This window comes from Eubalaena glacialis, chromosome 5, assembly GCF_028564815.1.
Source record: "Eubalaena glacialis isolate mEubGla1 chromosome 5, mEubGla1.1.hap2.+ XY, whole genome shotgun sequence".
NCBI classification, from domain to species: Eukaryota; Metazoa; Chordata; class Mammalia; order Artiodactyla; family Balaenidae; genus Eubalaena; species Eubalaena glacialis.
Window position 1 is genome coordinate 19716131 of NC_083720.1, and position 24610 is coordinate 19740740.

The window sequence follows — 24610 nt, forward strand, 5'->3', positions numbered from 1 at the left end:
CTCCCTGTGCTATGCGGCTGCTTCCCACTAGTTATCTATTTTACATTTGGTAGTGTATATATGTCCATGACACTCTCTCACCCTGTCACATCTCACCCCTCCCCCTCCCCATATCCTCAAGTCCATTCTCTAGTAGGTCTGTGTCTTTATTCCCATCTTGCCACTAGGTTCTTCATGACCTCTTTTTTTTTTTTTTTTTCCCTTAGATTCCATATATATGTGTTAGCATACTGTATTTGTTTTTCTCTTTCTGACTTACTTCACTCTGTATGACAGACTCTAACTCCATCCACCTCATTACAAACACCTCCATTTCATTTCTTTTTATGGCTGAGTAATATTCCATTGTATATATGTGCCACATCTTCTTTATCCATTCATCCAATGATGGACACCTAGGTTGCTTCCATGTCCTGGCTATTGTAAACAGAGCTGCAATGAATATTTTGGTACATGACTCTTTCTGAATTATGGTTTTCTCAGGGTATATGCCCAGTAGTGGGATTGCTGGGTCATATGGTAGTTCTATTTTTAGTTTTTTAAGGAACCTCCATACTGTTCTCCATAGTGGCTGTATCAATTTACATTCCCACCAACAGTGCAAGAGTGTTCCCTTTTCTCCACACCCTCTCCAGCATTTATTGTTTCTAGATTTTTTGATGATGGCCATTCTGACCGGTGTGAGATGATACCTCATTGTAGTTTTGATTTGCATTTCTCTAATGATTAATGATGTTGAGCATTCTTTCATGTGTCTGTTGGCAATCTGTATCTCTTCTTTGGAGAAATGTCTATTTAGGTCTTCTGCCCATTTTTGGATTGGGTTGTTTGTTTTTTTGTTATTGAGCTGCATGAGCTGCTTGTAAATCTTGGAGATTAATCCTTTGTCCGTTGCTTCATTTGCAAATATTTTCTCCCATTCTGAGGGTTGTCTTTTGGTCTTGTTTATGGTTTCCTTTGCTGTGCAAAAGCTTTTAAGTTTCATTAGGTCCCATTGGTTTATTTGTGTTTTTATTTCCATTTCTCTAGGACCTGGGTCAAAAAGGATCTTGCTGTGACTTATGTCATACAGTGTTCTGCCTATGTTTTCCTCTAAGAGTTTGATAGTGTCTGGCCTTACACTTAGGTCTTTAATCCATTTTGAGTTTATTTTTGTGTATGGTGTTAGGGAGTGTTCTAATTTCATACTTTTACATGTACCTGTCCAATTTTCCCAGCACCACTTATTGAAGAGGCTGTCTTTTCTCCACTGTATATGCTTGCCTCCTTTATCAAAGATAAGGTGACCATATGTTCGTGGGCTTATCTCTGGGCTTTCTATCCTGTTCCATTGATCTATATTTCTGTTTTTGTGCCAGTACCAAACTGTCTTGATTACTGTAGCTTTGTAATATAGTCTGAAGTCAGGGAGCCTGATTCCTCCAGCTCCATTTTTCGTTCTCAAGATTGCTTTGGCTATTCGGGGTCTTTTGTGTTTCCATACAAATTGTGAAATTTTTTGTTCTAGTTCTGTGAAAAATGCCAGTGGTAGTTTGATAGGGATTGCATTGAATCTGTAGATTGCTTTGGGTAGCAGAGTCATTTTCACAATGTTTATTCTTCCAATCCAAGAACATGGTATATCTCTCCATCTATTTGTATCATCTTTAATTTCTTTCATCAGTGTCCTATAATTTTCTGCATACAGGTCTTTTGTCTCCTTAGGTAGGTTTATTCCTAGGTATTTTATTCTTTTTGTTGCGATGGTAAACGGGAGTGTTTTCTTAATTTCACTTTCAGATTTTTCATCATTAGTATACAGGAATGCAAGAGATTTCTGTGCATTAATTTTGTATCCTGCTACTTTACCAAATTCATTGATTAGCTCTAGTAGTTTTCTGGTAGCATCTTTTGGATTCTCTATGTATAGTATCATGTCATCTGCAAACAGTGACAGCTTTACTTCTTCTTTTCCGATTTGGATTCCTTTTATTTCTTTTTCGTCTCTGATTGCTGTGGCTAACACTTCCAAAACTATGTTGAATAATAGTGGTGAGAGTGGGCAACCTTGTCTTGTTCCTGATCTTAGTGGAAATGGTTTCAGTTTTTCACCATTGAGGACAATGTTGGCTGTGGGTTTGTCATATACGGCCTTTATTATGTTGAGGAAAGTTCCCTCTATGCCTACTTTCTGCAGGACTTTTATCATAAATGGGTGTTGAATTTTGTCGAAAGCTTTCTCTGCATCTATTGAGATGATCATATGGTTTTTCTCCTTCAATTTGTTAATATGATGTATCACGTTGATTGATTTGCGTATATTGAAGAATCCTTGCATTCCTGGAATAAACCCCACTTGATCATGGTGTATGATCCTTTTAATGTGCTGTTGGATTCTGTTTGCTAGTATTTTGTTGAGGATTTTTGCATCTATGTTCATCAGTGATATTGGCCTGTAGTTTTCTTTCTTTGTGACATCTTTGCCTGGTTTTGGTATCAGGGTGATGGTGGCCTCGTAGAATGAGTTGGGGAGTGTTCCTCCCTCTGCAATATTTTGGAAGAGTTTGAGAAGGATAGGTGTTAGCTCTTCTCTAAATGTTTGATAGAATTCGCCTGTGAAGCCATCTGGTCCTGGGCTTTTGTGTGTTGGAAGATTTTTAATCACAGTTTCAATTTCAGTGCTTGTGATTGGTCTGTTCATATTTTCTATTTCTTCCTGGTTCAGTCTTGGCAGGTTGTGCATTTCTAAGAATCTGTCCATTTCTTCCAGGTTGTCCATTTTATTAGCATAGAGTTGCTTGTAGTAATCTCTTATGATCGTTTGTATTTCTGCAGTGTCAGTGGTTACTTCTCCTTTTTCATTTCTAATTCTATTAATTTGAGTCTTCTCCTTTTTTCTCTTGATGAGTCTGGCTAATGGTTTATCAATTTTGTTTATCTTCTCAAAGAACCAGCTTTTAGTTTCATTGATTTTTGCTATTGTTTCCTTCATTTCTTTTTCATTTATTTCTGATCTGATCTTTATGATTTCTTTCCTTCTGCTAGCTTTGGGGTTTTTTTGTTCTTCTTTCTCTAATTGCTTTAGGTGCAAGGTTAGGTTGTTTATTCGAGATGTTTCCTGTTTCTTGATGTAGGCTTGTATTGCTATAAACTTCCCTCTTAGAACTGCTTTTGCTGCATCCCATAGGTTTTGGATCGTCGTGTCTCCATTGTCATTTGTTTCTAGGTATTTTTTGATTTCCCCTTTGATTTCTTCAGTGATCACTTCGTTATTAAGTAGTGTATTGTGTAGCCTCCATGTGTTTGTATTTTTACAGATCTTTTCCTGTAATTGATATCTAGTCTCATAGCGTTGTGGTCGGAAAAGATACTTGATACGATTTCAATTTTTTTAAACTTACCAAGGCTTGATTTGTGACCCAAGATATGATCTATCCTGGAGAATGTTCCATGAGCACTTGAGAAAAATGTGTATTCTGTTGTTTTTGGGTGGAATGTCCTATAAATATCAATTAAGTCCATCTTGTTTAATGTATCATTTAAAGCTTGTGTTTCCTTATTTATTTTCATTTTGGATGATCTGTCCATTGGTGAAAGTGGGGTGTTAAAGTCCCCTACTATGATTGTGTTACTGTCGATTTCCCCTTTTATGGCTGTTAGTATTTGCCGTATGTATTGAGGTGCTCCTATGTTGGGTGCATAAATATTTACAATTGTTATACCTTCCTCTTGGATCGATCCCTTGATCATTATATAGTGTCCGTCTTTGTCTCTTGTAATTGTCTTTATTTTAAAGTCTATTTTGTCTGATATGAGAATTGCTACTCCAGCTTTCTTTTGATTTCCATTTGCATGGAATATCTTTTTCCATCCCCTCACTTTCAGTCTGTATGTGTCTCTAGGTCTGAAGTGGGTCTCTTGTAGACAGCATATATATGGGTCTTGTTTTTGTATCCATTCAGCCAGTCTGTGTCTTTTGGTGGGAGCATTTAATCCATTTACATTTAAGGTAATTATCGATATGTATGTTCCTATTCCCATTTTCTTAAATGTTTTGGGTTTGTTATTGTAGGTGTTTTCCTTCTCTTGTGTTTCTTGCCTAGAGAAGTTCCTTTAGCATTTGTTGTAAAGCTGGTTTGGTGGTGCTGAACTCTCTCAGCTTTTGCTTGTCTGTAAAGGTTTTAATTTCTCCATCAAATCTGAATGAGATCCTTGCTGGGTAGAGTAATCTTGGTTGTAGGTTTTTCTCCTTCATCACTTTAAGTATATCCTGCCACTCCCTTCTGGCTTGCAGCGTTTCTGCTGAAAGATCAGCTGTTAACCTTATGGGGATGCCCTTGTGTGTTATCTGTTGTTTTTCCCTTGCTGCTTTTAATATGTTTTCTTTATATTTAATTTTTGATAGTTTGATTAATATGTGTCTTGGTGTGTTTCTCCTTGGATTTATCCTGTATGGGACTCTCTGTGCTTCCAGGACTTGATTAACTATTTCCTTTCCCATATTAGGGAAGTTTTCAACTATAATCTCTTCAAATATTTTCTCAGTCCCTTTCTTTTTCTCTTCTTCTTCTGGGACCCCTATAATTCGAATGTTGGTGCGTTTAATGTTGTCCCAGAGGTCTCTGAGACTGTCCTCAGTTCTTTTCATTCTTTTTTCTTTATTCTGGTCTGCAGTAGTTATTTCCACCATTTTATCTTCCAGGTCACTTATCCGTTCTTCTGCCTCAGTTATTCTGCTATTGATCCCATCTAGAGTATTTTTAATTTCATTTATTGTGTTTGTCATCGTTTCTTGGTTCCTCTTTAGTTCTTCTACGTCCTTGTTAAATGTTTCTTGCATTTTGTCTATTCTATTTCCAAGACTTTGGATCATCCTTACTATCATTATTCTGAATTCTTTTTCAGGTAGACTACCTATTTCCTCTTCATTTGTTAGGTCTGGTGTGTTTTGACCCTGCTCCTTCATCTGCTGTGTGTTTTTCTGTCTTCTCATTTTGCTTATCTTACTGTGTTTGGGGTCTCCTTTTCACAGGCTGCAGGTTCGTAGTTCCCGTTGTTTTTGGTATCTGTCCCCAGTGGTTAAGGTTGGTTCAGTGGGTTGTGTAGGTTTCCTGGTGGAGGGAACTAGTGCCTGTGTTCTGGTGGATGAGGCTGGATGTTGTCTTTCTGGTGGGTTCGTCCACGTCTGGTGGTGTGTTTTGGGGTGTCTGTGGCCTTATTATGATTTTAGGCAGCCTCTCTGTTAATGGATGGGGCTGTGTTCCTCTCTTGCTAGTTGTTTGGCATAGGGTGTCCAGCACTGTAGCTTGCTGGTCGTTGAGTGAAGCTGGGTCTTGATGTTGAGATGGAGATCTGTGAGAGATTTTCGCCGTTTGGTATTACGTGGAGCTGGGAGGTCTCTTGTGGACCAGTGTCCTGAAGTTGGCTCTCCCACCTCAGAGGCACAGCCCTGATGCCTGGCTGGAGCACCAAGAGCCTTTCATCCACACGGCTCAGAATAAAAGGGAGAAAAAATGGAAAGAAAGAAAAAAAGAGGATAAAATAAAATAAAATAAAGCAATTATAATAAAAAATAAGAAAAAAAATTATTAAGAGTAAATTTATTAAGAAAAAAAATTTTTTTAATTTTTAAAAATAGATTTATTAATTTTTCATACTAAAAATAAGAAAAAAATTATTTAGAAAAAATTTATTAAAAAAAAAATTTTTTTAAATAAAAATATGAAAAAACTTATTAAAAATTTTTTTTAAAAATAGAAAATAAGGAAAAAATTATTAAGAAAACATTTATTAGGGGAAAAAAAAATTTTTTAAGCCAAAAAAAAAAAAAAAAAACGGTCGGACCTAACCCTAGGACTAACGGTGAGAGCAAAGCTATACAGACAAAATCTCACCCAGAAGCATACACATCTACACTCACAAAAAAAAGGAAAAGGGGAAAAGTTAATATATCCTGCTCCCAAAGTCCATCTCCTAAATTTGGGATGATTCATTGTCTATTCAGGTATTCAACAGATGCAGGCACATCAAGTTGTTTGTGGAGCTTTAATCCGCTGCTTCTGAGGCTGCTGGGAGAGATTTCCCTTTCTCTTCTCTGTTCGTACAGCTCCCGGGGTTCAGCTTTGGATTTGGACCCGCCTCTGCATGTAGGTCCCCTGAGGGCGTCTGTTCCCCGCCCAGACAGAACGGGGTTAAAGGAGCAGATGATTTGGGGGCTCTGGCTCAGTCAGGCCGGGGGGAGGGAGCGGTACGGAGGAGGCGGGGCGAGCCTGCGGCGGCAGAAGCCGGCGTGACGTTGCAGCAGCCTGAGGCACGCCGTGCGCTCTCCCGGGGAAGTTGTCCCCGGATTACGGGAGCCTGGCCGTGGCGGGCTGCACAGGCTCCCGGGAGGGGCGGTGTGGAGAATGACCTGTGCTCGCCCACAGGCTGTTTGGTGGCGGCAGCAGCAGCCTTAGCGTCTCATGCCCGTCTCTGGGGTCCGCGCTGATAGCCGCGGCTCGCGCCCGTCTCTGGAGTTCGTTTAAGTGGCGCTCTGAATCCCCTCTCCTTGCACGCCGCGAAACAAAGAGGCAAGAAAAAGTCTCCTGCCTCTTCGGCAGCTGCAGACTTTTTCTCGTGCACCCTCCCGGCTAGTTGTGGTGCACTAGACCCTTCAGGCTGTGTTCACGCAGCCAACCCCAGTCCTCTCCCTGGGATCCGACCGAAGCCCGCGCCTCAGCTCCCAGCCCCCGCCCGCCCCGGCGGGTGAGCAGACAAGCCTCTCGGGCTGGTGAGTGCTGCTCGGCGCCGAGCCTCTGTGCGGGAATCTCTCCGTTTTTCCCTCTGCGTCCCTGTTGCTGTGGGATCCGCGCTGATAGCCGCGGCTCGCGCCCGTCTCTGGAGCTCGTTTAGGCGGCGCTCTGAATCCCCTCTCCTTGCGCGCCGCAAAACAAAGAGGCAAGAAAAATTCTCTTGCCTCTTTGGCAGCTGCAGTCTTTTTCCCGGACTCCCTCCCGGCTAGCACCGAAGCCCGAGCCCCAGCTCCCAGGCCCCGCCCGCCCCGGCGGCTGAGCAGACAAGCCTCTCGGGCTGGTGAGTGCTGGTCGGCACCGCTCCTCTGTGCGGGAATCTCCGCTTTGCCCTCCGCACCAATGTGGCTGCGCTCTCCTCCGTGGCTCCGAAGCTTCCCCCCTCTGCTACCCGCAGTCTCTGCCCACGAAGGGGCTTCCTAGTGTGTGGAAACCTTTCCTCCTTCACAGCTCCCTCCCACTGGTGCAGGTCCCATCCCTATTCTTTTGTCTCTGTTATTTCTTTTTTCTTTTGCCCTACCCAAGTACGTGGGGATTTTCTTGCCTTTTGGGAGGTCTGACGTCTTCTGCCAGCGTTCAGTGGGTGTTCTGTAGGAGCAGTTCCACGTGTAGATGTATTTCTCATGTATCTGTGGGGAGGAAGGTGATCTCCGCGTCTTACTCTTCCGCCATCTTGCCTCCAAAAAACTAATGTTTAAGAGCTGTAACTTTTCTTATACTTTTTAGATAGCTCTTGACCTATGTTCTCTCTCCTATTTCTTCAGATTTATCAAATGGATAAAAGCTAAGACGATCCCCTAAGCTATTACATAAAGTGTGTTCCCCTTTTTCTTGCTGTAGGTCAAATTCTTAAAATTAAAATAAAAATAAGAAACACACTTTTTTTTTAATACATATGAAGTATTCTAAGACTTAATAGTTATAAATATCATTATCATTTTTAAATAAGTAAATCAAACTTTATCACTCATTAGGTTTTAAACCTTTCTACAGTAAACATTCATGACCTCTTCTCAAAATGTCAGGGTCAAATATCCAGCAGCCTACTCAAATATCTCCAACTTGATGTCTAACAGGCATCACGCACTTGACATATCCAACCAAACACCCGATTTTCCCACCCAAACCTACTCCACAATATTCCCCACCTTATCAAAAGCAAGTCAATCTTTTCCATTGCTCAGGCCAAAATATTTGACTGCTCTCTTTCTTTCTTGTCCCAGATATTATCAGCAAATCCTGTCAGCTTTTATTTCAACATATATCCAGAAACCACTCCTCACCACTCTGGCCCAAGTCACCATCAACCGGCACCTGTTTTAACACAACAGCCTCCTAACTAGTCTCCCTGCTTCTGCCCTTATTTCCCTTATGCCTGTGCTTTACATATTGGCCAGATCTTTCAAAAACCCTAAGTAAAATCATGTCACTCTCCTGTTCCCTAATTTTCTGATGGTCTCCTCTCTCATTGATACCAAGTTCCTTTAAAAATGACCTATAAAATCCTATAGGATCTGCACTCTTCTCCCCTTCTAGTCCTCCCTCCAGTAAACTGGCCTCATTTTTGTTATAAACCAGGACCTGAACAACCAGGAAATGTCCTTCCCCCAGATATTCACAATAACTCTTCTCCCCCCTTCTAGTCCTCCCTCCAGTAAATTGGCCTCCATTTTGGTTATAAACCAGGACCTGAACAACCAGGAAATGTCCTTCCCCCAGATAGTCACAATAACTCATTTCCTTAACTTGCTTCATGTTTCTGTTTAACTATCCCCTATCAATGAAGCCTCTCCCGACTTCCCTATGTACACAGCACCCTCCCTGCAAAACAGCACTCTCTACTCTACTGACCCTACTCTGATTTTCCTCAATGCCATATTTTCCTCAATGCCATATTTTCCTCACTCACTCCTTGATGCTACATATATTTACTCGTTAATTATCTGAATCCTTCCCAAGCAAGAATTCAGAATGAAGCAAGCTCTTTAAGAGAAAAAACTTGTTTTATTCACTATTGTATCTCTGGTGCCTAGAACAATTCTTAGTACATAGTAGGGCTCATTTGTATGAAAGAGGAACAGAGCATCTTACCACAAATCATACTCCTAAGTAAAACAAAAATATCCTCAAACAAATAGATCTAAGACTTTTTGGAAACCCAACATGTGGAAGCATAATAAATGCAAAGTAGGTTATTTTTCTATTCCCACTTTGATCTATACAAGTAGGAATTAATTATTATACAAGTCTTCAAGGTCATAAACAACTCAATCAAAATTTACCTCAAAACTCATTTAAGTCATTTGTTTTCAAATTTACTTTTGGAACACTTGATCATGATCCCTGAATACAAACGCCTTGATCATTAGGAATATACTATGAAGGCCAGTGGATGAGCTACAGAAGGAGCAATGGGGAAAATCAAGAGTCTGGACTTGCTCCTAATTGGATCAGCAGTGATGAATAAACAAATGATGACTGTATAAAAATGGAAACAGGATTACTCTCAATTTGGTCTTCAACTTGCTGGACATGCACAACTGATTCTCTTCTTTCAATATAACTGAGACGAAAGAATATGGCTACATTAACTTACTAAAGACAACAAGGTACAAAGATAAAGGTATTAATCTCTGAAAGTATTTTGAAAACACTGATAAACACTTAATACTAAAACAATGCAAGATCCCCTCAACAATCCCTACCCATGTTCCCAACTTTTTTTTTTTTTGTATTATTTATTATTGATTGTCACCTCCCCCAACTAGAATGTAAACTCCATTAGAGATGATTTTTTCCTTTTGTGTTCACTCTTCTATCCCGGGTTGCCTAAAACAGTGCCTGGTATGTAGAAGGGGCTCAATAAATATGTTAAATCCTTAAACAGAAATAATAAATGGGCTTTTAAATTTTAAGTAAGATTGAACAAAATGCCTAGACCACTCTTTTCCTTCCAAAAATCACTTTAGAAAAATACTGAACAAATAGTGAATCTATAAGCATTTTAAAAGCAGCTTTTGGTTTCATATTTTTAAATAGAGAGATTTAGCTGAGTTCACACTCAACTTCTTTGTTCTATTGCTTCTATTTGTTTCACCTGTATTACTAATATTCCAGCCAGCAAGCTATGTGATTAAACAGTAAATCAGATCTCCAAGCCTGGTTGATCTCCAAGCTTACATGGCCTTATTCTCTTCAGAGTCTTTGCCCAGGATCTTTTCTGTCAATAATCCCAGCTTTCTGCCATCCCCAGGAATATTCCATATGGCAATTCCCTCTCCATCCCTCAACCCCTATCCCAACAAACATAGATGCAAAAAGGTGGCCCAAGAGCACACCCATAGAGACAGAAACATAGGAAAAAGCACATACACACAGGTGAGCACACATATACAGAGGGGGGCATGCACTCACTTAAGCATTCAAACACAGAACCACTCACAAAGACAAACACATACATACATATACTCTCACAGAGCCATACATGCAGATGCATGCATACAAGTACTACTATACTAGCGTATTCAGTACTCATAGCATCACCCTCACAGAGGTAAGTATGCACATACAGTGCCCACATGCAGAGGTACCCCACAAATAGACAGGGATACCTTCCCAGATCAACAGGGCACATCCTCATAAATAAACACCTCCCCTAACAGATAGATGAGCACTCTACCGAAGGACAGATAGGTTTCAAAGGCATGTATCTCTCACATATAGACATGTGAGTACATGCATGCACACCCAAACACACACGTAACTGAGAAGGACCCTGTGAGACCTTCTCAGAATAGAGAGCCACCCATGTCCTCTGCCTGGCTTTTGTCTCTAGAAAAACTTTAGTCAAAGAATAAATTTAATCAAAGAAGTGAGAAAATGCAGAAAGAAAGGGAAATAGTCAAGCAAGACAAAATAATAATACTTTAGCCATTAAACAAAGTCAAGGACCTTTAGTTCTTCCTCAAGGACTACGGATAATATTCTGAGCCATGTCCTTTGAGCTGTTTTGCAGATACTGAAACCCCCATCAGGTGGAAGAAATTATCTGCATGCTGCCCACAAGCACACAGACCCCAGACAGATTGGAACCAGAAGGCTGATGATGCTGACGCCCCATTACCTCACCACCAACCAATGAGAAGAATGTCCACAAGCTAATGACACTCTGCTCCTTGAACACTATAAGATTCCTCACTACCCGCTCCAGGGTGGAACACACAGTCTTGAGGACATTAGCCCGCTGTGGCCCCCTTTGCCTGGCAAAGCAATAAAGCTATTTCTTTCTACTTCCTCCAAAACTCTGTCTGAGATTTAATCCAGCACCAGTGTACAGAGGCCTAATTTCAGCAACACACATATACAGCTTTTTTGGGGGGGAAAAAAGAAAGTTGGGGAATCCTACACTAGATTCTCCAGGAATTAGAAAAAGGTAGCAAATAAACAGTAAAAGGATATAAGATTGGATTCCTGTAACATTATTTACAAATGCTGTGACCTAAGGCAAGTACCTTAACCACCCTGAGCCTCATTTTTCTCATCTATAAAATGAGAATACCTCTGCCTACCTGTAGGATTGTTGTATACCAAAAATACTAGCTAGTTCCCTTGCCTTTGCAGGTCAAATTCTTACTAGTCATATAAATTATGTATTCACTTTTGATTTGTACTGAATTCTCTTCTTTTTAAATAATTTTTCATTTCATAATGTGACATAATGTTCATCATAATAACAAAAGCAGCTCACCTCTATTGAACAGTTGCTATGTTCCAGGTACTGTTCTAGGTACTTTACTCATATAATCTCATTTAATCCTCACAACAACCCTAGCAGTCAGAGCCCAAGATTATATAACTAGGAAGTAGACTAGAATCCAGGTCTCTAAATAGGTTCTTAACCACAAAATAAAATTACTTATCAATTATATTAATAAATGTAATGACTATTTCAAAAGCAAAAAAGTTATTAATCCCTGAAAACAGAAATGTACGAAACGGGTCCAGTTATTTCTTTGCATTTTATAAAAAAAAAAATTGATCAACAGTCAAAACTTAAATGTAGTATTTAATTGTTAAATTCTGGTAACACTAGATTTCTCACTGACATTTATCTCTCTTGGAAATTTTAAAAGCAGTTTTTAGGTTTCATTCATTCTGATGACACTGGGAGTCAAAGGGAAAACTTTAATTTATACATAATTTAAGAAAGGTATAATCAACTGGCTCTTTTAAATCTTCTCTCTACATTAACACTGCTCTACCCTTGAAGGCAGAAATCTTCTCTTTCTCATACTCCTTGTCATCTAACATTCACATAATGGGCTTCCCAAACTCATTTGTTAATAAAATACCCAATAGATAGAAGTATAGACATAAAGCGCTCTTAACAAGCAGTTAATTTACGGAGGAAAAAAGTAAATGAATGTTGTAGAACAGCTTAAGTCTCCTGAGCAAACAGCTAATTGAGACTTCTTGTTTTCCGAAGGGAAATCGGGAAAAGGGCACTTATTTAATTATATAATTGGGACACATGTTATTTGCAGTAAAAAATCTAAAGTGCAGATGTGCTGACAAAGCCTTGTAATACTTAGAATCGATACTTAGCACAAAGACAAAATAGTCTGCTGACCTTTTAAAAACTGTTCAGGGATTTTTATTTCCTTTATGTATTTAACAAACAAGATCTAGATGCCACAAATTTAAAAGTACTAGATTATATTAGGCTAAAACTTCTAAGCAACAAAATAACAGAAAGGGACATACTTTACCATCATCCTTTCGCTTCTTAACAGCCCAAGAATTCCTCTGGATAAGAAGGATGCATGCCTAGTTTGTCAGACTAGTATGAATTTAAACACTATGATATATCACCACATATTAAGAGGTAACTGGCCCTGCTATTTATTTTCCAAAAGAATCCCTTAAAATTAAATATCCTAAAAATAAAGATTTTTGACTGATATCCTCATTAAGTGGCCTTTAGCCAAGAACCATCTATAACAGATCACTAATTCATGACCTAGGGCATATTTTACAACAAACTCTATGGTAAACGAATTAGATGTGTTCTGTTTTCTCTTTTTTAAAGGGTTAAACTGGACACGTAACAACTTTAAATCTGCTCCTGGCTTAAATTATCCCAACCAAGCTCTATGGCATAGTAGTTTCAGCACTTAACACACCTCTTTTCTCCTAATAGAGCAGCTCTAAAACTTCCTAATGAAAATTTTGGTCCTACCCACCAATGGGGCCTATCTCCTTGTAAGGCTAGTGGCCATGTATCTTCTCAGGCACATGCCCCAGTTAGGCTTCTAAATTTTCCACCAAGAAACATCAATCACCTCTACTTCCTACTTGGTTAACTGTCAAAGCACATGGATCTTCCCTTAATCAGCAAGAAGTAATATCCAGAATGTAAGGTCTTGCTACTGAATATAGCTCACTATTTTAACCTGTATTCCATAATATTGTCCAACTTTTTATCAAAAGCTTACTTTGCAGCCTATTCATTCCTCTACACTATATTCTATTGATAAATTCTGTCCCTTATAAATGCTAGACTAATAATGTACTTAGACCAAACTGCTTATTCCTGCACTGCTATTTGGCATTGTGTCTTTACCTCTGAAGGGTGTAACTGTGAGCACATTGTTAAGAATGTCATCCTTTACAACAGAGAATATCTTTTAAAAGCATAGAAAGAGAAACTTCTTTGACCGTTCACCAAAGCTGTGCTATTCATGAGCACATACATTTAAATTTTTAAATGTAGGTAAAACTATGAGCAAATAATTAGAATTATAAAAGTGATAACTGATAACGTCTACCAACTTTTAACATCACTGTAAAATGGAGGGGTGAAATCTTTTTTCTACTGCAAACCGCTGGCATAAAAAAAAATGAGACACAATAATTTAGAAAAAATAATTTAAATGTTATTCACTATTAAGAAAAACATAAAATATCCAAAAATTATGATAATATTTCTGTTCTACATTATGGACAATTACAGAGGGAGAACAGAGACACAAATTTATGTTAACATTAAGAGTGACAAAAAGAATTCAAGACACAAAGAAATGACAGGGGAGAGCCAGTCAAGGAAGGGCTAATATTTGAGCTATTTATAATAGTCTTGGGTTATGCATCTCAAGTAGTGATTACATTTTGCTATATTCTTTGAAATGAGCTAAGTTCATATCACTCCCCTGCCCAAAAACCTTTCATGGCAGTGGCTGCCAGGTGTTCAATATCCTCCATAACACAGCTTCCAAATTATCCCCTATTATTCCTTTACCTTATATTTACCACCAAATGGAGTTGTTAATTCCTAAACACACCCGTTTTCCAACCTTATTGCCACTGGTCAAACCAGTTATTCCATCTGAGCTACCCTCCCTTCCACTCCGCCTCTGCATGACACAATCCTACTCACTGTCATCATCAAGCATGTTGCCTAAGAGATGGAACTTTCACAACAGCCCTCCATCTACCATTCTGCTTCTTGACCAATGGGCAGAACTTTCAACATCATCAAACCATGAACCAGCTGGGACCACACCAAGTGGTCCATACCAAAGTTGGTATGGACCAACTTTGAAGATGGTTCTCAGTATTTTTCCTCAACACACACTCATTGCTCCATTTTTTCTTTAATTACAATTGTTTGTATGCATGTATTCCCGCAAGTAGATTTGGATAGCACCTCTTTTTTTTATCCCCCACTCCAACTTAACACAATCATCAGTAAAGTGAATTCAAAATAAAAATCTGTTCAACTAGGTAAAGTTTTTTATCAAAAGTTACCTCTTTCCTAAAGAACTTGGGTCAGTTACTCTTGACCCTCATCCATGTGTTTTGGTGAATAGCAATCCACTTTAAGGAGATGTTACATTTCATGATAAAATGATTACTTTCTTCAAAAAAAAAAAAAAAGACTATAAACAATTTAGGATGGTATTCCCCGTGTCAAAGAAAATTCTGAAATGGGCAATTGCAGTAGGCTTAGTTTAAGTCGTGCAGTTGCCTCTGGATACTGCAAAGGACTTCATTCCTCCCCGTAAGTTGTGATCAGTGTTTATCCATAAGAATCGCTAAGGAACCTTCTTGGGCCACATTTGACAAAGTTGTTTTATAAATATAAGAAGCACTAGACTGGAAGTTAGCAGACCTGGGTTTCTGTCCCGATTTTACCAGCTATAATCACAGTAGTTTCTGATTTTCCATCTGCCAAATGAGGGGTTTTGAGAACATTAATTGTTTCCAAATTGGTAACAGATTTTGAGAAAAATTGGTTGTTTCCTAACTGTGTTCCTTGGAATCCTGGGGTAAAGAGCATGGGGTGGAGGTGCCCTAAGGCCGAATGGGCTTCCTCACCCCACCACCCCCTTCAGCTTTATCAGTTCACATGAATATTTTAAAACACTAAAAAAAAAAAAAAAAAATTGGGAATAAAATTCCTAATATAAATATACAAATAGGTTTTTTTAATCACAAACAAGCTATATAAATGAAGAGAACTTTTGTTTCAGCTCCATTGTAACCTTGTTAACAACAAAGCTTATGTTAACTAAACATGTAAAGAGAAAAAAAAAAGATTAAGTCAAAACAGCAAGTCACCTAACAAATAGACTACAAGATTAAAAGAAGCATGACGTGCTGAGGAAAAATATTCTCCTAAAGTAATCTATCTCTAAGGGACAAACTAGATGGACTTTTCAAACTAAATCAGAGGCAGAAATACTGGGCCTGCGCAAAGTTAAGTAAATGTGTTAGAAGCTGGGACCGAGCTCAAAGGAACTTGGCTCTCAGGAATGAGCTTTAACCATCTCTAAAGTGTAAGATATCTTTACTTAACTGCCACCTTTAAGACTTACAAATAAAAAAAAAAAGTCAAGAAAATTCTCTCCACAACATTTAACATGGTTAACAGTGTAGGAAAGTGACTCAAAATTTTGAATTTATTCAGATTTCATAAAAAGTCAAAACTTAAAAGATTCCCAATGCACTAACATAATATCTAAAGAACGCTTTTTTTTTCCTGTGAGAATGCTTCTAGTAAATGCTAAGAAAAGAGGTAAAAAGGTTGGTTTAACAACTGATATTCTAAAATCACAGACTAAAGACTGGTAATAACATACAGCCAGCCATTCTCAATCACAGATGAGAGACTGCAAAAAGCCTATTCCAAAGTCCCACAGAATACTTTTATCATACGAAGTCACTCAGCCTCTGTTCAAAATTATCTAATGTACAACTCTAATTTTTAGAAAACGTTTTCCAGACATGAAATTTGCCATTATTTCTTCTAATCATTCTGATTTCATTACCTCTTCAGATGTCAAACTGTAACCAACTAATGCCAACCTTCTCAAGGTAGAGTACATTATTACGTATTATATAGGAGAGGCAAAAGATACGCGGGAGCAAGGAAATGACAGTTTAAAAAAAGACTAAACAACGGTGAAACAACAGCAAAATCTAAAAGTAATTTAGGATAGCTCAAAGTTTTGATAAGTTTTAAAACTTTTGGAACTTTAAATCTATTTTCCTATACAAACAAGTTATATACGATGGTAAGATTCCTAGATGAGCTCACACACACACACAAAACCAACATTTAATTGGAAAGTTCCAAAGTTATACAGAACCAACTACCATTTCAGAATCTCAGCGGGGTGCCAGAAACAGAGGTCTTCATCGCTAAGAAAAGGTGGAGGGGTTTCATCCTCTTTTGACCTTACACTCCCAGGCCCCACTTAAAATCTCTGTAGTTACCAAAGTATGGTCCAGGGACCTCTGGAGAGATACTGAAACCCTTTCTGGAGGACCACAAAGTCAGAATTATTTTGATAGTATTATACTAAGATGTTTGACTTTTTCTCATTCTCCCATGAGTGGACAATGGAGTTTTTTAAAGGCTACATGAAGTATATGGTACAACAAACTGAATATAAAAGCAGAGGTGAGAATTCAATTATCTTCCATTAGGATATTTAAAATATTAGTAAAATATAAAACAGTGTCACTCTTCTCACTAATTTTTTTGCTTTGGAAAAGTTATTCTTCATAAATTTGTTGTTTATTTTAATATGTAATGGATTTATGATAGGTATTTTTAATGAAATAAAAATGTTTCTATAATGATCAGGCTTAATTTTGAATGCAGTAAATATAAATAGATATAACTTACATAAATAAAAGCTCTTTGGAATCCTCAATAATTTAGAACAATGTTAATAGGTTCCTGAGATCAAAAATGTTTGAGAATCAATATTCTAGAAAGTAAAGACAAGGTCTACTCTCCTTGAGGCCACTGGTGTGGTTAATGTAGAGAAGGAAGGGTACATTCACAGACAGGAACACCTACAGTTGTGAAATGAAGATTTGAGGACAATATTCTGAGAGAAAATTCTGATGATAAACAGCAGAACCAGAAGAGAGTCAAAGTCTGCATTTCCTCTTTTCTGCTCATCCTTACCATAGTAGATAAATGAGAATTAGTCACAATGTCACGTAAAAGTATAAATAAAGTCAAAGAAGCTGAAAAGTAAGAGAAGCGTCTTAGTAGAATGATTAAAGAGTGCTAGGAAGGCCACTCTAACCACAGTATGGGATTAAGTCCATAGATGTAATAGGAGGTAAGGGTGGAAATGTGGGTAAGGGTCATACTGAGAATAACCCTAAATAAATAATAGGCTAAAGAAACTAAATTTAACCATGCAAGAGGAAAGCTGCTGAAGGATTTGCAGCCAAGGGGGTATTAAAATCAGTTCTGTAAACTCCAAAGCTTTTAAAAATACTTTTATCTATTACAAAATGTGAGACATTCCAATATCTACAAATGAAAATTCTGATTATATGATTGAAGATTTGAAACACATGAAAAAATGAAAGCTCACCATGTTGCTTCTGCTTTGGGTTATACATTTTCCACCACCGAAAAATTATAAATCCATCTTGAATTCTAAGAAAGATAAATTACAGAAATGAAAGCTTAAGTAACAATTTACCTAACTCATTTCTTAATTAGTTATTATAAAAGGCAGGCAATTGATAATAAGGAAATACACAAAATTTTCAACAGGACACTAGCATACCAAGATGTTTCATAATCTTCCAGTTAAGAAAGGAAAAGAAGATTTGCAAAGCTCTTGGATTCTTCTATTTAGGCAAACTGTTATACCAGATTACATTTAACAGGAAAATAAAGTGTTAACAGAAAAAACTTTTTCTTTTTTAAATTTAAATTTTTAATTTTTAAACTTTAAAAAAGGAGTTAAAATTATATAAACTAAAAGCCAAATCTTCAAACGGGGATATTAGCACACTAAGGGAAAACATTTAAAGATTTTCTTTCATTTCAATAATGATACAACACTTCATATCCCAGAAGGATGGAATTATAGCCTAACTTTTACTTTTTACTTTTAACTTGGAAATAATTTTAGACTCACAAAGAAGTTACCTCTCCGTTATAAGTGAGGTATGAGGGCTGCCAAACCCTAGCACCTCTCAACTAATTCCATATCTTCAAGTTTTATCTAAGTAACAAATTTTAAGCAAATCACAAAATTAAGAGTAAGCTTTTCTTTCAAGGCTTATAGACGACAGAATATATCAAACATATGAACTATCATTTCTTATTATATTCAGATTTCATTTCCTCCTTAAGGTAAAATTAGAAATGCTAATAAATGCTAAATAATTCTAAAAACTGACTATCTATACAAAGGAACTAATGGATGAGAGTTATCAACGTCTCCGATCCTTGCTTACATAACAAATGACCACAATGAATTCTACAACAAAAATGGTCAGGTAATCTAATGGCTCAATTTTTAAAACTAGGGATGATATAAGATTATTCATTTCCATAAGCTGCTATTCTATAATATTTTGCCAGCTTAAACCTTAGCTAAATTAATCCACTGATAGAAACATTTAAAAAAATCAATTCACCAAGTATGAGTCACTGAAGAAAATGATTTTTGATTTATGATTTTATTTGAAAAGGCCAACATTTCTAATATGAAAAAGCAAGTCATATTCAATACAGTATCATAATCAAAAAGAATTTTGTAATATTTCAAATTTGTTTACGATGGGTCCTCATTTATTTATTTATTCTTACCTAATAGACATGTCTTCTGTAATGTAATAGATTTCACGAACCATGACTTTTCCAGAAAGAACAGAGAAAGAAAAGGAGCCTGTTGTAGGAAAAAAATAACAGCAATTACTATAATTGTTTTGAAAGACAGTAGAGCCCTTAAAGCTTGAAATGCTCTTCGCAATTAATTTACTCAATAATTAAATGTTCTCTCCCTACTCCCTTCCAGATATCCTTAAAGCCTTACTAACTTTCTAACATTTTTCCCTCAACTATAACAAAAACTGCCATACATATCATCACTATGAATGGAGCTACTAAATAACCGTATGAGAACATTAGTTTAAACAGCTGCTTCCTATGGATAATTCCCTTAATTACGCACAGCCATTAAATAAACCCAAAGCAGTGCAGAGGGCAGACAGCAGAAGCAAAAAGAACTACAATCCTGCAGCCTGTGGAACAAAAACCACATTCACAGAAACACAGACAAGATGAAAAGGCAGAGGGCTATATACCAGATGAAGGAACAAGATAAAACCCCAGAAAAACAACTAAATGAAGTGGAGACAGGCAACCTTCCAGAAAAAGAATTCAGAATAATGATAGTGAAGATGATCCAGGACTTCGGAAAAAGAATGGAGGCAAAGATCAAGAAAATGCAAGAAATGTTTAACAAAGACCTAGAAGAATTAAAGAACAAACAAACAGAGATGAACAATACAATAACTGAAATGAAAACTACACTAGAAGGAATCAATAGCAGAATAACTGAGGCAGAAGAACAGATAAGTGACCTGGAAGACAGAATGGTGGAATTCACTGCTGTGGAACAGAATAAAGAAAAAAGAATGAAAAGAAATGAAGACAGCCTAAGAGACCTCTGGGACAACATTAAACGCAACAACATTCGCATTATAGGGGTCTCAGAAGGAGAAGAGAGAGAGAAAGGACCCGAGAAAATATTTGAAGAGATTATAGTCGAAAACTTCCCTAACATGGGAAAGGAAATAGCCACCCAAGTCCAGGAAGCGCAGCGAATTGCATACAGGATAAACCCAAGGAGAAACACGCCGAGACACATAGCAATCAAATTGGCAAAAATTAAAAACAAAGAAAAATTATTAAAAGCAGCAAGGGAAAAATGACAAATAACATACAAGGGAACTCCCATAAGGTTAACAGCTGATTTCTCAGCAGAAACTCTACAAGCCAGAAGGGAGTGGCATGATATACTTAAAGTGGTGAAAGGGAAGAAACTACAACCAAGATTACTCTACCCAGCAAGGATCTCATTCAGATTCGATGGAGAAATCAAAAGCTTTACAGACAAGCAAAAGCTAAGAGAATTCAGCACCACCAAACCAGCTCTACAACAAATGCTAAAGGGACTTCTCTAAGTGGGAAACACAAAAGAAGAAAAGGACCTACAAAAACAAACCCAAAACAATTAAGAAAATGGTCATAGGAACATACATATCGATAATTACCTTAAACGTGAATGGATTAAATGCTCCAACCAAAAGACACAGGCTTGCTGAATGGATACAAAAACAAGACCCATCTATATGCTGTCTACAAGAGACCCACTTCAGACCTAGGGACACATACAGACTGAAAGTGAGGGGATGGAAAAAGATATTCCATGCAAATGGAAATCAAAAGAAAGTTGGAGTAGCTATACTCATATCAGATAAAATAGACTTTAAAATAAAGAATGTTACAAGAGACAAGGCAGGACACTACATAATGATCAAGGGATCAATCCAAGAAGAAGATATAACAATTACAAATATATATGCACCCAGCATAGGAGCACCTCAATACATAAGGCAACTGCTAAGAGCTATAAAAGAGGAAATCGATAGTAACACAATAATACTGGGGAACTTTAACACCTCACTTACACCAATGGACAGATCATCCAAAATGAAAATAAATAAGGAAACAGAAGCTTTAAATGACACAACAGACCAGATAGATTTAATTGATATTTATAGGACATTCCATCCATAAGTAGCAGATTACACTTTCTTCTCAAGTGCGCATGGAACATTCTCCAGGATAGATCACATCTTGGGTCACAAATCAAGCCTCAGTAAATTTAAGAAAATTGAAATCATATCAAACATCTTGTCTGACCACAACGCTATGAGATTAGAAATCAATTACAGGGAAAAAAAACGTAAAAAACACAAACACATGGAGACCAAACAATACGTTACTAAATAACCAAGAGATCACTGAAGAAATCAAAGAGGAAATCAAAAAATACCTAGAGACAAATGACAATGAAAACACGACCATCCAAAACCTATGGGATGCAGCAAAAGCAGTTCTAAAAGGGAAGTTTATAGCTATACAAGCCTACCTCAAGAAACAAGAAAAATCTCAAGTAAACAATCTAACCTTACACCTAAAGGAACTAGAGAAAGAAGAACAAACAAAACCCAGAGTTAGCAGAATGAACGAAATCATAAAGACCAGAGCAGAAATAAATGAAATAGACACAAAGAAAACAATAGCAAAGATCAATAAAACTAAAAGCTGGTTCTTTGAGAAGATAAACAAAATTGATAAGCCATTAGCCAGACTCATCAAGAAAAAGAGGGAGAGGACTCAAATCAATAAAATTAGAAATGAAAAGGAAGAAGTTACAACAGACACCGCAGAAATACAAAGCATCCTAAGAGACTACTACAAGCAACTCTATGCCAATAAAATGGACAACCTGGAAGAAATGGACAAATTCTTAGGAAGGTATAACCTTCCAAGACTGAACCAGGAAGAAACAGAAAATATGAACAGACCAATCACAAGTAATGAAATTGAAACTGTGATTAATAATCTTCCAACAAACAAAAGTCCAGGACCAGATGGCTTCACAGGTGAATTCTATCAAACATTTAGAGAAGAGCTAACACCCATCCTTCTCAAACTCTTCCAAAAAATTGCAGAGGAAGGAACACTCCCAAATTCATTCTATGAGGCCACCATCACCCTGATACCAAAACCAGACAAAGATACTACAAAAAAAGAAAATTACAGACCAATATCACTGATGAATATAGATGCAAAAATCCTCAACAAAATACTAGCAAACAGAATCCAACAACACATTAAAAGGATCATACACCATGATCAAGTGGGATTTATCCCAGGGATGCAAGGATTCTTCAATATATGCAAATCAATCAATGTGATACACCATATTAACAAATTGAAGAAGAAAAACCATATGATCATCTCAATAGAAGCAGAAGAAGCGTCTGACAAAATTCAACACCCATTTATGATAAAAACTCTCCAGAAAGTGGGCATAGAGGGAACCTACCTCAACATAATAAAGGCCATCTATGACAAACCCACAGCAAACATCATTCTCAATGGTGAAAAACTGAAAGCATTTCCTCTAAGATCAGGAATGAGACAAGGATGTCCACTCTCGCCACTATTATTCAACATAGTTTTGGAAGTCCTAGCCATGGCAATCAGAGAAGAAAAAGAAATAAAAGGAATACAAATTGGAAAAGAAGAAGTAAAACTGTCACTGTTTGCAGATGACATGATACTATACATAGAGAATCCTAAAAATGCCACCAGAAAACTACTAGAGCTAATCAATGAATTTGGTAAAGTTGCAGGATACAAAATTAATGCACAGAAATCTCTTGCATTCCTATACACTAATGATGAAAAAGCTGAAAGAGAAATTATGGAAACATTCCCATTTACCACTGCAACAAAAAGAATAAAATACCTAGGAATAAACCTACCTAGGGAGACAAAAGACCTGTATGCAGAAAACTATAAGACACTGATGAAAGAAATTAAAGATGATACCAACAGATGGAGAGATATACCATGTTCTTGGATTGGAAGAATCAATATTGTGAAAATGACTATACTACCCAAAGCAATCTACAGATTCAATGCACTCCCTATCAAATTACTAATGGCATTTTTTACAGAACTAGAACAAATCATCTTAAAATTTGTATGGAGACACAAAAGACCCCGAATAGCCAAAGCAGTCTTGAGGGAAAAAAACGGAGCTGGAGGAATCAGACTCCCTGACTTCAGACTATACTACAAAGCTACAGTAATCAAGACAATATGGTACTGGCACAAAAACAGAAACATAGATCAATGGAACAAGATAGAAAGCCCAGAGATAAACCCACGCACCTATGGTCAACTAATCTATGACAAAGGAGGCAAAGATATACAATGGAGAGAAGACAGTCTCTTCAATAAGTGGTGATGGGAAAACTGGACAGCTACATGTAAAAGAATGAAATTAGAACACTCCCTAACATCATACACAAAAATAAACTCAAAATGGATTCGAGACCTAAATGTAAGACCGGACACTATAAAACTCTTAGAGGAAAACATAGGAAGAACACTCTTTGACATAAATCACAGCAAGACCTTTTTTGATCCACCTCCTAGAGTAATGGAAATAAAAACAAAAATAAACAAATGGGACCTAATGAAACTTCAAAGCTTTTGCACAGCAAAGGAAACCATAAACAAGACAAAAAGACAACCCTCAGAATGTGAGAAAATATTTGCAAACGAATCAATGGACAAAGGATTAATCTCCAAAATATATAAACAGCTCATGCAGCTCAATATTAAAGAAACAAACACCCCAATCCAAAAATGGGCAGAAGACCTAAATAGACATTTCTCCAAAGAAGACATACAAACGGCCACGAAGCACATGAAAAGATGCTCAACATCACTAATTATTAGAGAAATGCAAATCAAAACTACAATGAGGTATCACCTCACACCAGTTAGAATGGGCATCCTCAGAAAATCATTCAAAAAGACACATGCACCCCAATGTTCACTGCAGCACTATTTACAATAGCCAGGTCATGGAAGCAACCTAAATGCCCTTCGACAGATGAATGGATAAAGAAGTAGGGTACATATATACAATGGAATATTACTCAGCCATAAAAAGGAACGAAATTGAGCCGTTTATTGAGACGTGGATGGATCGAGAGACTGTCATACAGAGTGAAGTAAGTCAGAAAGAGAAAAACAAATATCGTATATTAACGCATGTATGTGGAACCTAGAAAAATGGTATAGATGAACCGCTTTGCAGGGCAGAAGTTGAGACACAGATGTAGAGAACAAATGTATGGACACCAAGGGGGGAAAACCACAGTGGGGTGGGGATGGTGGTGTGCTGAATTGGGCGATTGGAATTGACATATATACACTGATGTGTATAAAATTGATGACTAATAAGAACCTGCAGTATAAACAAACAAACAAACAAACAAAAAACCCAAAGCAGTGACTAATTCACCATTCTCCTCCATTAATTTGGGTGACTCCAGGAACCAGTCATTGCCTCAAATTAATGAAAGACTACTTACGTTTGAGAGAAGTTTTATTTTTGACCACTAAGAGGTACTCAACTCTAAGGAAGATCAGAAACATTCTATTTGCTGACCCTTCACCCCTCTTTCCCAGTGGTTTAGGGCTTTCTAAGGCATATATCTTCCTAATACACCCTCCTATCTATTTGCAAACTTCCCATTTATAAGTAGTCAAGCTAAATTAATAAAGAAGGCTACAAAATGAAATACACAAGATGATTCCACTTACAGTTATAGATTTTTTAGGTATCAGTTTAAAAATAAACAGTAATACTTCATCAAGCATTAGAAATTTTCTTTGGATAGTAGGACCTTAAGAAACTTCT

At 37.3% G+C, this 24610-nt stretch overlaps 1 protein-coding gene across 1 annotated transcript in view; it reads right to left on the minus strand.

Annotated features, from left to right (window-relative positions):
* BLTP1 (bridge-like lipid transfer protein family member 1) overlaps positions 1-24610 on the minus strand; it is a 192758-nt gene that overhangs the window by 164434 nt on the left and 3714 nt on the right. The window contains exons 3-4 of the mRNA XM_061192014.1: positions 18901-18979; positions 17669-17733 (exon numbers count right to left, since the gene is read on the minus strand). Of these exons, the coding sequence (XP_061047997.1) occupies positions 17669-17733; positions 18901-18979 (144 nt within the window). The remainder of the gene's footprint in view (positions 1-17668; positions 17734-18900; positions 18980-24610) is intronic.